The 15,773-nt window shown below is 39.3% G+C and overlaps 1 protein-coding gene across 2 annotated transcripts; it reads left to right on the top strand.

Moving 5' to 3' along the window:
- The first annotated feature begins 275 nt into the window (after positions 1–275).
- ttc13 (tetratricopeptide repeat domain 13) lies at positions 276–14,768 on the top strand. Of its 2 annotated transcripts, none has more exons than XM_044049549.1 (23): positions 276–512; positions 1,079–1,173; positions 1,530–1,605; positions 1,682–1,752; positions 1,837–1,902; positions 3,287–3,379; positions 5,227–5,343; positions 5,444–5,554; positions 5,958–6,040; positions 6,147–6,288; positions 6,400–6,574; positions 7,001–7,157; positions 7,485–7,615; positions 7,711–7,843; positions 8,578–8,670; positions 8,793–8,876; positions 9,563–9,647; positions 9,827–9,933; positions 10,800–10,935; positions 11,936–12,015; positions 12,710–12,788; positions 12,959–13,038; positions 13,778–14,768. In XM_044049549.1, exons 1-23 carry the CDS (start codon positions 344–346, stop codon positions 13,890–13,892), a joined length of 2,478 nt encoding a protein of 825 aa, XP_043905484.1. In that variant the 5' UTR covers positions 276–343; the 3' UTR covers positions 13,893–14,768. The 2 variants fall into 2 exon arrangements, with proteins under 2 accessions (XP_043905484.1, XP_043905483.1); XM_044049548.1 differs by having other exon boundaries at positions 277–512; positions 9,824–9,933.
- Positions 14,769–15,773: the final 1,005 nt, after the last annotated feature.

Here is a 15,773-nt window from a genome sequence, read left to right as displayed (position 1 = left end):
TTAAAAATAATCATAATATTGAGTAATTAAAAAGCACTGATGACTAAAGGAAAGAGAAGAAGGGGGCTGTGATGCAATCAGGCAGTAGTCTAAGATTTTAATATGAAAGGACAAACGGAAACGCTGTCTCCTTCTATTGTCTGATCTGGAAAACGTGACGTCGGAAGGACCGGTTTGACAGCCGTAGTGCATGCCGGGTCTTGTAGTGTCTTCTAGTGTTCCGGTCTGGTTTGAATGGTAATCGCTGGCTCGTGCGCAGCTCGCCCTCGTCTGTTCAGTTTTGCAGGAGCAGCAGCTTCCGTGCTCTGTGGCCGGCGTGACGTCACCCACGTAGAGCAACAACATGGCCCCTGTTAGCCGGGCTGTGGTTGTTGCGGCGCTCTCGCTGCTCTGCCTGAGCCGAGTCGCCCTCTCCACCGAGTTCTTCTCCACGCTGACGCTGTTCAACAGCGACCTCCACAAGCAGGGATGCAGCTCGCTGTCCGAGTGGGAAGAGTACGCGGCCGACTGCGGTAAAGTGTCCTCGTCTCTCCGCTGTTACGTTTGCCACGTCCTCCTCCCCCTGCTACAACTGTCACTACCCGGCGGCTACTAGCTTCACCGTGTGAAAGCTAGCGCGTACAGAAGCTAATAATAACAAAGTCATTCCTGCTAATGTCAACAAGCTCTGACAGCCCAGAGGAGATTATCGCCTTAATCTGAAGCTCTCGTGGAGGTTAAATTGGATTTAAAAGTAAAAGGTTGTACAATGAGAATATTATAATATGTGTATATACTCGAAATGAATGTTTCTATACCTGTGTATTTAGAGTGAGACTGGACGATGTGGCCAAAAAAGAAAATATCACGATAAACCGTTTTTGTTTTTTTAATCAGTCGGTATTGATAATTACCACATTAAATGTCACACAATTAATGATAGAAATTAGTTAATTGCACAATTTCTTGGCAAAATATTGCTGTTTTATTTAAAAATTTTATGAGATATACATATGTAATAGTGTGAAGCTATCGGCTTGAGGAACGAGGGCTCTGTTTGCGTCCTGTGAATAACGCTTCAACACTTTTGTCTTTTCAGAGTCTTCAATTCTACAGTTAGAAGATCCAGACTGCGAGGAGGGAAGTAACCCGCCCTGTGAGTCGGTCTTCTCGCTGAACGCAGAGAAAATCCTGGTGAGGTCCTCTCTTATTGCATGTACACGTAAACATTAAGATGATGAAATCATTGATCCTCACAGGAAATTGGGTTTCATTTCAGCTCCTCCGACTTAGAATAACAAAATTCACTGAACTACAAAAAGCTAAAGCATTAGAAGAGAAGAATAAAATTTATAGTCGAGTATATCTACTACTTACTATCTGTGTTACAGTATGTTAATAAGAATCTGAATCAAATTTAAATACCAGTATTCTTTCATATTGTCACTTGATTCACACGTTGTTTTGGAGTTTCCTCTCTGGTGCATGTTTCTCAATTTTTATCTGACTGAGGTGTTGTTGTGGTTTTTTTTTCTCTGTATCTTTTACAGAATCAGGCCAAGTTGTTTATAGAACAGAAAAAAATCCCCTTCCCCGTAGTCAACCACAACACAAACGAAGAACTCGGTAAGTTAAGGAGATCAGTTTATTACACGGTGAGTTATGTCATTTTGGGTAAAGGTTCTCTGTCCCTCTTTTGCAGCTATAGGCTACGTTCTGATAGGTAACGGCCTTTATGATGAGGCCATCAAACACTTCTCGCTCTTACTGCAAGTGAGTCCTCAAAATATTCACTATGTCACGTAGGTTGAATGTCGCTATTTTCCCTAGAAATAAAACCCTATCTTGTCTTTGCAGGGAGACCCAGAGCTGGTCAGTGCCATTTATGGGAGAGGGATAGCCTACGGGAAGAAAAGTCTTCAGGTGAGTGATTGTATTCAGTATAACACAAGTATAATTCAAACTGCAGGGTTTAGCTTAAATGATATTGATTTGGCAAATATCAATATTTAACAAATGAAGGTGCTGTAAATTAAACAGTCCCTGCCAGTTTCACTCGCCATGCGTTGCTACTTCATGTCTCCTCACAGCGACGCTGCTCTAAAGAATGAGGGCAATTCAGGGTGGAAGTTACCTGGCTGAAAAAGAGGGATATCCTAACACTTCTCTTTTGTTTTTTGTGTCTTATATCTTTGAATAAATATTGCGTGGCTGAACACGCAGCTACACAACCACAGAGTCAGCCATGGTTCGTTTAAATAGTCTAAATTCTGTCCGTGTTGAACTTTGTGTTTTACAAATATCGTTAAATCTGAACGCCCCACTCGCCTTTTATTACGTTAAGAGATGCTCCACCCACGTTCAATACATAGACTTTATACACTTTGTTCTCTATGTTGTGAATAAATTGAGAAATCCTGCACGTATAAGTTTTCGTTAACGTGTTGTTTTCTTCAGTTAGACATCGTGTACATGATTGTCTCGCAATATGTTGATTATCGCGGAGTCGTCATATTGCGATATTATTGGTATCGTGGACCATGTGTCGCGTATCGTATCATATCATATCGAGAGGTTCCCTGTGATTCCCACCACTAGTTTGTACACACAATACGTTTAGGCCTCTTTCACACCTCTGTGTGTAGTTGCTGCATTCCATCATGTTTTCAATTTCCTTCGGTTTCATTTGTTTTGGGTATCTTTGTTTTCGTTTTTCCTTGTCATTTGAAAACGGAACAAAAACGATGGCATAGTGAGAGTTACAGTATCTCACCATGCAGACTTACTGTCTTCTCAGCAAGCTTGATGAAAAACACTTGCCGTCCTTGTCAACATGCCTTTCTCGTTGGTTCATGAGGTCATAAGAGCATCGGCAGTGTCCTGAAAACAGAGTGATTCTGACAAAAGTATTTTTAGACTTCTTCCTAGAAGTGCACTTCATTATGATGATAAAAATGTCTCTGTTGGGCGATGTCTCAGAAACAAATCATGTGTTGAAGGCACTGAAGTGTTGCCTCTGTCTTTATTTATTTATTTATTGATTGATTGATTTTTATTTGTAAACAAAAAAACAGTATTTTACAGTTTTTGATCCCAGAAAGAAGATAATGGAAGATAAATGTAAAAAGGTAATAAATAATAAAGTATTTCTGACGTTTAAGTGTCAGCCACAGTGACTCAGTCAGGAATCTGCAGTGACAGCAGTGTTTCTTCCAGTAAGAAAGTTAGATGGAGGCATTTTTGCTGCTGCTGACTTGGATGTCAACAACATTTTGTAACTGCTTCCCTCTTCTCTGTCTTCTGCCAGGATATAAAGAACGCTGACTTGGCTTTGTACGAGCTGAACAGAGTCATCACGCTGGAGCCAAACTGGCCCGAGGTTTACGAACAGAGAGCAGAGGTGAGTTCTTCTGACCCTCTGTGAAATTCTTCTAATATCATATAAAACCCTTTTAATGCCCCAGTCTAACTTTTTAATAAACAATCGTCTCTGTATGGTCTCCAGTTCTTGGCACCCGCAGTGGATCTAGATGAGCCAATAAAACCATCAGATTGATTTGATTTTCCAAATTTCTCTCATTTGCGATCATTGATTATGAGTGGAAGTGATCGAGTTTATGTTTAGAGCGTTACTAAACATCTTGATAACGTCATTTGTCACAGTTGAATGGTGTAAATGGAGGTCGTAATGTTGTAAAGAGTAAGAAATATGAAGAGAGAGACCCTATTTTTGGCTAGAGTTCAGGGTTTAAATTCACAGATGGTTCATTTGCATGTTGTTATGAAACAACCAACCTCTTCCTGACCACTGGATAAGTTAAAGCATCCAGTTAAGTTAGTAAGTTAAAATAAGTTTTTAAGATTTAAATCCATCCTAAATGTTTTTCTTAAAGGTTTTATTTCTTTAACACCTCCTCCGCCCTTTTCCTGTTGAAAGAATATTCACCCGTCTCTGAAAGGAAATGCTGCACAATTGAGCATCGCTCGGGGAGGGGAAATGAAATATAAACCTGAAACTTGAGCAAGAGGAACATTATTGTGAAGGCAGCACTAATTAATTCTCAGGTTACAGGGAGAAAAACTGTGAAACAATAGGAAAGACAGGATTTCATTTAATATGAGTAAATAATTGTAAATGATCGTATATTAAGGCTGAAACTAACTATTACTCCATTACTTAATTAACCGTCAACTATTTAGATTTAAGTTTAAGTGATTTTTTTGAAGGATTTAAACCACTTTCTCGGATTTTTCAGCTTCTTAAATGTGAATATTTTCCTAGTTTCTTTGCTCCATAGAACAAAGAAATCATTCAAACTGAGTCATTATGGTTTGAGGACTAAACAAGACGTTTGAGAACATCATTATTACCAAGTTTGAGAAACAGTTATCAACATTTTTACTCGGATAATTGAGAAAATAATCGTCAGATTAATCGATTATAAAAAATAATCATTAGCTCACCAAAAATCTCACCAAAATGTAATTAAAGCAAGAACGTTTTTAGTCAGTTTAAGAGATGTCATGTGTCTCACCGTGTCCTCGCTGTCGAGGAAATTCCTGATCGTTGTTAAAAATCCTGTGATTTTGTGGGGTGATAAGACGTAGCAGCTGTGCTAAATTCAAGGCTGGCAGCAAGAAACAGGTAGTGAGTATCCTTTCCAGTAAAGAACCAATCAGGAACTCGCCACATTCCGTCCTTGGATGGTGATTGAACAAAGACAGAGGTTATTCAAGAGAGCAGGGGAACTCCACGGAGAAAGTCACTTAAAATGGAAGCAATAGCCAAACGAAAGACTTGCTGCTCTTTGGTAGCCGCCAAGTTGAACTCATCGCTCCAGCGCTTTTCTTCTCTGTTCTCCAGAACCTTGGTTGGTGATCATTTTAGGTATGCACGGATTTGGGTTCCTTTAATGGCGGAAAAAAGAAAGAGTTCCCTATTTAGGAAAATAAGACAAACATAAAGCACACAAATAATGACAGTAATAGGAAAGTTTCAAGTTTGGTTTAGCGAGTAAAACATCACCCATTCATCATCTTTTCTTGTCCAAACAAAGTCAAAGTAGACACAAAGAACATTGAAGGTGAGGGTGGTGTCTGAGCGCGGTATATTCAGCTCTGAGACGAGGTGGAAGCAGCTCTTCTGAGCGACATATCTCTCCCATTTCTACCGATATCTCCTTGCATTTCTCGTCCAAACGCGATCCGAGTCAAGCAAACGGCTCTGTTTGAATCTGTGTGTTGCAGATCCTGTCTCCTCTGGGTCGTATCAGCGAGGCTCTGGGCGATCTGACCAAAGCCATCCAGCTGCAGCCGTCGGCTCGACTCTACAGACACAGAGGAACGCTGCTTTTCATCTCCGAGGTTTGTTGATGCGGCGTATACAGTGTATGTGGAGTGAATGCGCTGTTATCTGTCTGCATGCGTGTGCTGTGACCGAGCTCTGTGTCACACCTCCCGCCAGGACTACGTGGCAGCTATGGAAGACTTTCAGCAGTCTTTGGAGCTGAAGAAGAATCAGCCCATCGCCATGCTGTACAAGGGCCTCACCTTCTTCCACAGAGGAATGCTCAAGGTGGGATTTCATATCAAAGTCAAGGGATTTAAAGGTCCAGTGTGGACTCCTTCATTTTCATCTTCATTTTCATCTTCACACACTTCATTTCAAGTGTGTTAGGGAACTGTGGCAGCACTCGCAGACCAGGAAACTTCCTCCTCAACACGTGACACGCAATGCTGTCGAAAAGGCAGACACAGTGGTTTATTCCAAGCCCACAAACACCATAATAAAACAACATAATGATTTTATTAAAGGATTATACACTTCTGCACACATACGTGTTGGTAGTTTATTCAATCACTGCCTATAAACACACGTAATTACACAGTGGGTCTTTAACAATTCATGTTTCAATTATTAGAAGACTAAGTTTACTACTTAGTAACTTTTGTGTTTTTGTTTTTTTTTTTGCCACCAGGAAGCCATCGAGACGTTCAAAGAAGCGTTAAAGTTGAAGGCTGACTTCATAGATGCGTATAAGAGCCTCGGACAAGCTTACAGGTACAGGGTAGTCTTGTTCCTTTGACTTGATTCCTCTTTTTATTTTGCGTATATCTCCATCAGTAAAACGGCGATCTTTGGCTGTCTTTTGTCTTCTCCCACGCAGAGAGTTGGGGGATTTTGAGTCAGCAATGGACAGCTTCCAGAAAGCCCTCCTGTTGAACCAGAACCACATCCAGTCTCTCCAGCTGCGAGGCATGATGCTCTACCACCACGGCTCGCTGCAGGCGGCCATCGGCAGCTTCAAGGTAGGAGGAGAATACAGTAAATATGGTTCATCCACCACATCCTTATGAATGTCCATGGAAATCCTCACTCTCCTCTGGCCGTCGTGCCCTTCTTTCTTCTCCCTTCTTCAGAGGTGTCTTCAGCTGGAGCCCTATAACGAGGTGTGTCAGTACATGAAGGGGCTGAGTCACGTGGCCATGGGGCAGTTCTACGAGGGCATCAAAGCTCAGACTAAAGTCATGCTCAACGATCCGCTGCTGGGACAGAAGGCCAGCTCCGAATACCTCAAAGTGAAATACCTCCGAGGTTGGTAATAATAATAATAATAAACTTTCACGCATTTGAATTACATTGAACGCCATCGTGTTGCTTCTTTTTGGTAGGAAAACATAGTGTAATTCATCAGAGGTAATGCTGTAGCCACTTATTATGCCTTATTCTGCTGTTTCATTTTAACTGTAGACATGTTGCTACGCTGTTTGTGTTTACAAAATACCACGTGGCGCTGTAATTGTAATCATGCTCATATAAATTACCAAAAATATTCAACAGTTATTTGAAATGACGGCATGATCCCCAGGATAAACTAAAATGATGTCTTACCTTCCGCACTACATGTTTCTAAGTGTCAGTTAAAATAGAGAAATACAAACTTTGAAAATGGTGGTTGTTTATTATTATTATTATTATTATTATTATTACCGCTTGTATCTCCTTATATTTGTCTCCCAGAATACTCTCGCTACCTGCACTCCCACCTGGACATCGCTGTGGCCGAGTACAACGTGGACCAGGATTTACCGGGCAACTTCAAGAACCACTGGGCCAAGAACCTGCCTTTCCTCATTGAAGACTACGAGGAGCAGCCCGGCCTGCAGCCACATATCAAGTACGTCTAATCTTTGTTATATATATATATATAAATACATATATAAAAAACTACAGTGCCGGCGTTGTGTCCTACACTTCACCCCAAGTGTCACCACCAGCCTCATTTCCTGAGCTACAGTTGGTGGCTGATTTTATGAGCTCATAGTTGAGGCAGACTGTGTTTTGTGGTTGAAAGCAAACCCCTGTGGTCTTTTCTGTACGGCACTTTTTCCCCCAGGATCTGTTTTTATTCTTCTGTCAGAACTCTTTTAAAACAGTGTTTCAGAGGTTTGACATGTCGACTCTTCCTCTTCTCTCCCTCTCTCTCTGTCTGTGTGGTTCTCAGGGACGTGCTGCCTCAGATCTTTGACAGCTACAGCAGCGAGGTGCAGAAACTGATATGCACAGCCGACCACCTGGGGGCGCTGATGCAGTACGACACTCCCGGGTTCCTGCCCAACAAGAGAATACACAGAGGTTTACCGCTGACAAATCCTGTAGTCCTGTATACAAGAATCATTCATGTATTTATAAACATAAATAAGAGTGTTTTTTTTTCCCCATGTATTTAGCAATGGGTTTAGCAACTCTGGAGGTCATGCAGGCTATGCATCGAACGTGGAGCAACTCCAAAGTGCGAGTGAACGGCAAGACGCGGCAAATGCAGTGGAGGGACATGTTTGACATAGCTGTTAAATGGAGGAGGTGAGATTCTTTTGTGTCCCTTTTTCCTGCCCAAAAAAAGACACCATAAATGTCACATATTCACAATATGCAACAGTTTGATGGGCTAAGATCTTTTATTTCATCTTTATTTAACCAGGGAAGTCCTGTTGACATAATAAAAGTTGTTACAGATAACAGCAGTAAAAGCACTTGAACCCAGACAATGACGTGTGTGCAGAAAACTCTTTAGAATCATAGAGGAAGGAAACTAATCTGGGAAGATAATTACAAGGAGTAGTGGAGAGAAAAAGTTAAATAACTAAACTTAGGCTGCGTTTTTAATAAAGATAATATTTACTGACTCATAAAATCCAGTCTAGAGTTTCCCTGACTATAACTTTGGCTTGGCTGAATGAGAACAATAATTACCAAAAAATGAAAATACATGAACATTAGTGTCTCTCCATCATCCAAGACACGTTCCAGGGCAGCCACGGAATCGTGATCATCTCCTGGAAATAACCAAAAACATGAGGGTTTTGAAAGGAATAAAGAGAAGACAGATGTTTGTATCTGATAATTATCAGTTCGCCATGCTGCAGCAGCCTTAGGAATTATAAATTAAAGCTGATATTGAAGCCATTTCTATTCTGTTTTCCTATGGGAAAGCCAATAAGAGAAAGGTAAATTAGTCACTACACGGTCTCTTTTGTCGTTATTGTGTTCTGAATGAAATCAACAGACAAAAATATAACAAAGTAAATGTTGCGTAGGATCGCAGATCCAGATCAGCCGGTCCTCTGGTTAGACCAGATGCCTGCCAGGAGTCTCAGTCGTGGCTTCAACAATCATATCAATCTCATCAGGTAAGACGATGGTGGCAGACACTCTCCCGAGTCCCTTAAGGCGTCTTGAATTTCCATGTTCCCTTGATTCTGTGCAAGTTTCTTCAGGTTCTTTCTCTCTCTGTCTCTCTCTGTTTCCTCAGGGGACAGATTATAAACATCAGATACCTGGCGTACTTTGACAACATCCTCGACTTTATCAAAGACAGAATACTGGTGTACCATGGGTAACGTACTCTCGCTTACTTTCCCCCTCACTAACATGGATTTAGAGAAGAAATCCTGAAATCACCTCAAGTACTGTGACAAATCAGCGTGGCACACCTGAGCCGACATTTCCAAAAATGCACGACCTGAAAAACTTGTCCGCTCAGGTTTAGCTGAGTTTTATCATCCATTTTCACATTAAAATGACATAAACTCGTTGTCCTATTATTCTGATGGGCCCACAAACATGTTCAAAATGGATTTAAAGGGCCACTTCAACCAAAAACATACAGTTTCCAGGGATAAATGTTATTCGATCATCAGACAGTGGATCTGAGACACAGGTCTCAAGCCCATAACAACCTTCAAAGAAAATAAAGCCATTCACTGTCACGTTTTATGAGTAAAAGCTCCGGAAAAAATCTAATAAATAAATAAAACAAATTGGTCTTATATGTGTATATATATGTGTGTGTGTGTATGTATACACACAAATGAATGCACAGTTTAATCAACACACAGATCTTTTTGTGCTTGTTATAACTCCTTTGCCTCCCATAGACCCTTTTTCCTTGGGCCTTTATTTATTGTCTATGAAAGTGTTGAGCAAGTATCTTACTGTTACTGTATATGTTGATATTTCTTTCTCTGTGTAATGTTTTCTTCTTCTTTAACAAACGCGGCGTTTCCCTCCAATCTCCGACAGAGCCTACAACCCCAGAGGTTTACTCGAGGTCCGCCAGGCTCTCGAGAACGTCAACAAAGTAGAAGACCTTTTGCCGATAATGAAGGTAAATGGCTTATATTTAAGGTTATGAGAAGCAAAATATTTTTATTTTAAAAATAGTGCCGACCTTACAGTAAACTTTCTTAATCATGACGCTCTGGACCTTTCAAACAAAATTGTCTATACACACACGCACGCCCCTTGATGTTGTTTGTGTGCGTGTCTGTTTATTTCTTGAAGCAGTTCAACAGTAAAACCAGAGATGGCTTCACGGTCAACTCCAAGGTGCCGAGCATGAAGGATCATGGGAAAGAGTACGACGGCTTCACCATCACCATCACTGGAGACAGGCAAGAAGAATCACTTTTATGTCTGTTATGTTCTTTTTCCAGCCGGTGATCAATTATTTTCTGCGTTAAAATGTCAAATTTAGTTCAGTTGATTTTCGTGCTCGAAGATCATGGTCATGTTTGATTTTGTGACGGCAATGTCTCCGCACCACCTTCACGAGAAGTTCTTAATACTTTGCTCCAAACCTTCACGGGGACTTGAAGCTGCAGTGATGGTAGTGCAAGCAAAACTGTCGAACCTTGACAGCGGGAGCGTTTATGTGTATACAGAGGCAGCACAGGGGTGGGCGGGGTCAAGAAGCGTTTATCATTTTAGCATCTGTGGGTGCTGGTTTTGTGTTTTCACGGGTTGATACAGTGAAATATTGCGATATTTTGTGTGGCGATTTTGTTAGCATGTCATTTTGTTTTTTGCTGAAGTTACAAATAAACATTTAACTTAAGAAGAAAAACAAGTACATTGCAATAGGTGATTTTGCAGTATCAAATAATATCGCAACGATTTCCACCCCTTAGTTTTCACTCATACTCGTTTTGCCGTCTTGCTTTACTCGCTCAATGTGGCTGTTTTTAAAAAAAACAAACAAGACAAATCACTTCCTGTGTGCAGCAAGGGAACGACACTGGGGCGACACAAGGTCTAAACAACACAATACCGCGAAAGACGAAGAGAGTTGTGTTTATAATGGTTTCGATGTAAGGGACATTTCTTGATATTTATAATTCATGCACTACAGCTTTAAGGATGCACTGAAGAGACATTGTTGCTCAAAGGCACTACGATGTTAGAAGTAAATGTGTAATTCCTTGAGATAGCCATTTCCAAATTGTCTTTTACATTTAGTGTTGTGTGTTGTGTGTCACAGGGTGGGCAACATGCTGTTCTCCGTGGAGACTCAGACGACAGAAGAGCGCACGCAGCAGTACCAGTCAGAGATAGAGTCCATTTACAAAGACATCACCGCCAAAGGAAAAGCTTTAATGCTGTCCACTGAACTCGGGGTAAGACGTCTTGAAAAAAAGAAAATTAACGGTATTTTCTCTGGTTTCCAGTTCGTAAAATATCAGGATAGACTGTTTTTCCACTGTTGAGCTTCAAATATCTTTGAGAAATTGGGTTTTTATGAAGAAACAATTTTGAGATTCTTCTCTGTTTTATAACATTTCTATAAAAGTTGAAGTCAGACTCCTGAATCCTACGATAGCTGCCGCTGTACAAACGCTGCCACGTTTACCTTTATCTGTCCTATAGGTTTCAGAGATGGCTTATGCTTTATGATCAGATAGGTGTCTATAGTCTAAATACACAATGAATCAGGGATGATAAAGTACATTTTTTACTAGTATTATGGGGAAATTTGCAGTGTTATGACAGTTTTTACACATAAAAAATGCCCATATTTGGGCTTCCTACGATGGCCGCCGTACAAACGCTGCCACTTTTACCGTTTATAGCATTTCTGTCGTGTTTGGTTCACAGTAAATCATTGTTCTGTTTCACTTTCTAATTATTAAATAAAGATTAACACAATTCCGAGTTTCAATGGACCTGGAACGCAGCATAACAAATGGGGACAATTGTTCTATTTTTAACATGTGACAACAGTAAAATAACATATCATTTTGCACCTGAAATCCTTTTTTCTCTTCTTTCTGGTTCCAGTTTCATAGAGGGTGGAACGTAATCTCTGGAAGCGGTTTCAAATATTTGTATAAGATGAGATTTTCTAGCTGCTTTTATGATTGTTTCTTGTGCTGGCAACTGTCCAGCCCTTGTTGATCTCAGAGATACTGAAACCCAACATTTTCTTTCATCTTTTGTCATTAAAAGGACGAGGTGATCCCCTGTCAGGTGAAACGCATCCCTGGAACACGTTCTTCTTACTCTAGACACAGTTTCATTATGTCTGCCGCCCTCGATGCCTTTTCACCCCGTCTGAGCGAACATGTAACCCAAGCCTGTCGTTGACCGCTGACTGTCTCTCCTCTTTCCTCCCGCCAGGATGCAGACGCCTTGTGCAACCTCGTCCTCTCCTTGATTTATTATTTCTGCAACCTCATGCCTCTCTCCAGAGGATCCAGGTACAGTACACACACAGTGTCGCGTTACACATTTACCTCTCTCTTGATTCAACAACGAGAGACACAAAGGCAAATATGTTACAGAGATAGCATATGCTATATGATCAGATAGGTAACTGTAGTCTAAATACACCATGAAACAGGGATGATAAAATACATTTTTTATTAGTAGGATGGGGACATTTGCAGTGTTACGACGAAAAATATAAAATAACCCAGATTTGACAGTTTTCTTTTTTTAAATTGGCATCTTATTTATCTGTTTTTAATCTTTTATAATATATAGACATTGGTTTAGACCAGTGTGTCACAAACGTACACTTTTTTAAGATGGTAAATAGACTTCTTATACCCCTGTATAATTTGTTTGTGTAGAGTTTTATGACTAAAATAACGGCAAATCTTCATATTTCATATTTATTTTTTGAATAAAAATTCAATAAAAATAAAAATGATTTTCTTTACTTGAAATGTTTCTGTATTGTACATCACTCAAACTTTCAACTTTATTTTAGCTGTACTTAACTGTGTTGTACTATACCTAAACGTTTACTGTATCTTACTTAAGTTTTAGCCTTTGCAATATTGTATTTAAAATTGTGCACATCTAAGTGTCACTCACAAAACCAACACTTTGTACCACAAGTGTAACATTAGGACGCTAAAGTGCTCTTTATGGTGTGTTTCTCCTCAGTGTGGTGGCTTACTCGGTTGTGATGGGCGCACTGATGGCCAGTGGCAAAGAGGTCGTCGGCAGGATTCCTAAAGGAAAGGTAAAAGATTTCAAACATGCTGTAAATTCCACGTTCTCCCCATGCTGGTGTTTTAGTGCTACTTTAATCGGTGAGCCTTAATTTTTACTACGTTTTCATGTGGACGTGATGTTTTACGTGTGTTTTAAAAGTCTGGATTTAGTCAGACTAACAAAATATTTTTTCCCCAGCTGGTGGATTTTGAAGCCATGACCACGCCCAGTCCTGACAGCTTCAGTAAAACAGCAAAGGGCTGGATGAATCTTAAAAGGTTGGTTCACTTTACTTTACTTTACTTAAATTTAACTTGAACTGTACTTAAACATTGCTGTACTGGACTTAAACTTGAATTTTCTGGTACTTTAAAATTAACTGTACTTCACTTAAACTTTAATTGTACCAACGTTTACCTGAACTTCACTTATATTGGTAGCGTACTGTTTCTACTTAAAGTTTAATAATCTCTTACTGTACTTTGCTTTAAACTTTCTCCTTTTAAATTTACTTTTTTTTTACTCTTACTGTACTGAAAATTACACTTTTACTATAGCGTCTTAAGTTAAACTGCACTTTAACTCTTACCGTACTGTAATTTACATCACTTTTGCATGTGCTTTACTTTAACTTTACTCTAATATCACTGAAATACTTTACTATATTTTAACTGTACTTGAACCTTTTAAACCTATTGTACTTCACCTAAACTTTAACATAACTTTAACTTTTACTGTACTTAAGTTCTAACCTTTGCAATATTCTACTTAACATGTTACACCGCTAGCTTACTGTTTTGCACTTAACTTAAACTCTAGTTACACTTTTACTGTACTTAATCTTTTACTATATTAAACAAAACTCTACTGTGTATTTCACGTTATACTTTAGTTGAACTTTTACTTTATGTACTACGCTCGTCACCCCAGCCCTCCCCACGCTGCCTTACCTCACTCAACCCCGACTTAATTTTCACCTTACCTTACCTTACCTTAACTCTTCTTTGTCCTGTGCAGTTTACCGAGCTGGTACCAGAGTCTTCCGTCTGTAGCAGAGACTTTCCCGTCGACCAGGACGATGATCGAGGTTCTCAATACAGACTCATTCTCACACTGTCCAAAGAAATCTTAACAAAACTTCCACATGTGAGACACGTTCAGGGAAGTCTTAAAAAATAATAATAATAATAATAATTTTCTCCACTGGACAGAACTACAGGACTGTCTTCTTCTTCTTCTTCGGTAACCCCCCAAACAAAGCTGGTCTCATCTCATCTTTAATGTTCTTTGTTTTAATGTTAACTTAAAGAAAATCCTCAAATAAAACTTAAAGACAGAAGAGGCCTTTGCTCTTAATAATAAGCATTATTTGGTTTCAAAAAAACACTTCCTGTTTTCTTCTCTGTCATCTCTCAATTAAAATTAAAATAGTTTTAAGTATATTTTTTTTCCCCGTAAAGTACAACAAAAAAGCTGCAGTTGGCGAGACATTTCTTTCTAAAGTTGATATTTAATGCAGTCTATGAATGCACTGAAGACTAGGACATAAATGCTGTGTTTTATTTGACCATAACTACTCAAATACACAGTCCATACAGTATACACATGACTAAAAAAACATCAGATTATTTTTAAGTGAAAACTAATCCGGACGTTTTGATGCTGTGTGGACACTCACTTTTTAAAGATGGCAAACTATCGTGACCCAAATCGCCACAAAAACTGTGAGAAGAGTCACTTTTTGCCAAATATAGTGACTCATTTACACCCATATCTGTCAAAAGCTAATATCATTTTGCTTTTTTTACATGTAATTTAAAGTTTATACACAGAAATCTTAAAGAAAAGGTTGGAAAAAAAATAAGTTTGGGGACCCGAAAGGACTCTCCTGTGGCCCGTCTGTAGGCCCCTACCCTCTGTTTGGCTCCTCACGCTGCCTGCCACTGCAATAACTGAGCTCATATTCTTTTATTTTCCGATTCTTAATAAACAAAACTACGTAAACAGAGCTGAAAATTGAATCTGTGAGGTATTGTTTTGGGGCAGCTTTGACGTGAAATCTTTGTTTTTCCACAGCTCTTTTTGAAAGATGACAGAGAAGATTAAAGCAGGTTTTTTTTGGGCTGCAGACCTGGTTCTGTCCTCCCTCTCTCTGTCTCTCTCTGCTTCATCGTCCTCAAACACACAAAGCACAAAGATTAATCTCACGAGCCGTCGGCATGAACAATCCCAGACGAGACACAATCCCTTTTAGTTTGAATGTCGCGCCTTCATTTCTTAACATGAGGTTTTTATTTGATTTTTTTTAAATTGACCACTGTTGTGCTCACTCACACACACACACAGTCCAGATTATCATCAGAGAGAGACAGTTCAGGGATTATTAAAATATATGAAACTAAACCTTCAGGGCTTTTTTTTTTCTTTTCTTTTTTTTATTCCTCAAGGGAAACTTGAAGCTGTCTCTTTTTTGGTTATTTTGTTTCGTCAGCGCTCACATGAGGTAATGACTTCTCTTTTAAAGGTCACTGAACCCTGTTTATTTTAACGTGACCAATGATTGGCTCGCTATAAACGATGTTAAACTTTAAAGCGGCTGTAAGAGATTTTAGAGAACAATCGGGAGATTTATTTGTTGCTTCTTTACTTGAAAGATCAAAAAACAAGTAATAAATCCACAAAAAAAAACATATGCAACATTATCCTGGCAGATTAAATTGTTAACTTTAAAACGGAGCTATACTTACGTAGAGTTTATGAAAAGAAAGAGGTAAAGGAGCAGTAACAGATAAAAAAAAAACAACTAATCATTTTATGCTCATTTACACACAAACCTTTCACTTTTATTAAAATAGTTTGTTTTTAAATAAAGAAATTACTGCGATTCCCACATTTTAAACTTTAAAATTCGAACATTTTATTTCAAGAAAGAAGCCACAGAATTAAATGTCCTGATTCTTCTCTGTTTGTTTGTACAAGCAATATTTTTGGGAGAAAAACATTTTTTCTGAAC

Source organism: Solea senegalensis, linkage group LG17 (genome assembly GCF_019176455.1).
Source record: "Solea senegalensis isolate Sse05_10M linkage group LG17, IFAPA_SoseM_1, whole genome shotgun sequence".
NCBI lineage: Eukaryota > Metazoa > Chordata > Actinopteri > Pleuronectiformes > Soleidae > Solea > Solea senegalensis.
This window is presented reverse-complemented; position numbering and strand designations above follow the sequence as displayed.

What these genes read in the sequence shown, in the direction of transcription:
- ttc13 (XM_044049548.1), top strand. Translation starts at nt 344, where the DNA reads ATGGCCCCTGTTAGCCGGGCTGTGGTTGTTGCGGCGCTCTCGCTGCTC. An exon ending in AGAGTACGCGGCCGACTGCG is followed by an intron (nt 513 to 1,078) that starts GTAAAGTGTCCT and finishes TTGTCTTTTCAG; the next exon opens with AGTCTTCAATTCTACAGTTA. An exon ending in TGCTGTCCACTGAACTCGGG is followed by an intron (nt 10,936 to 11,935) that starts GTAAGACGTCTT and finishes TCCTCCCGCCAG; the next exon opens with GATGCAGACGCCTTGTGCAA.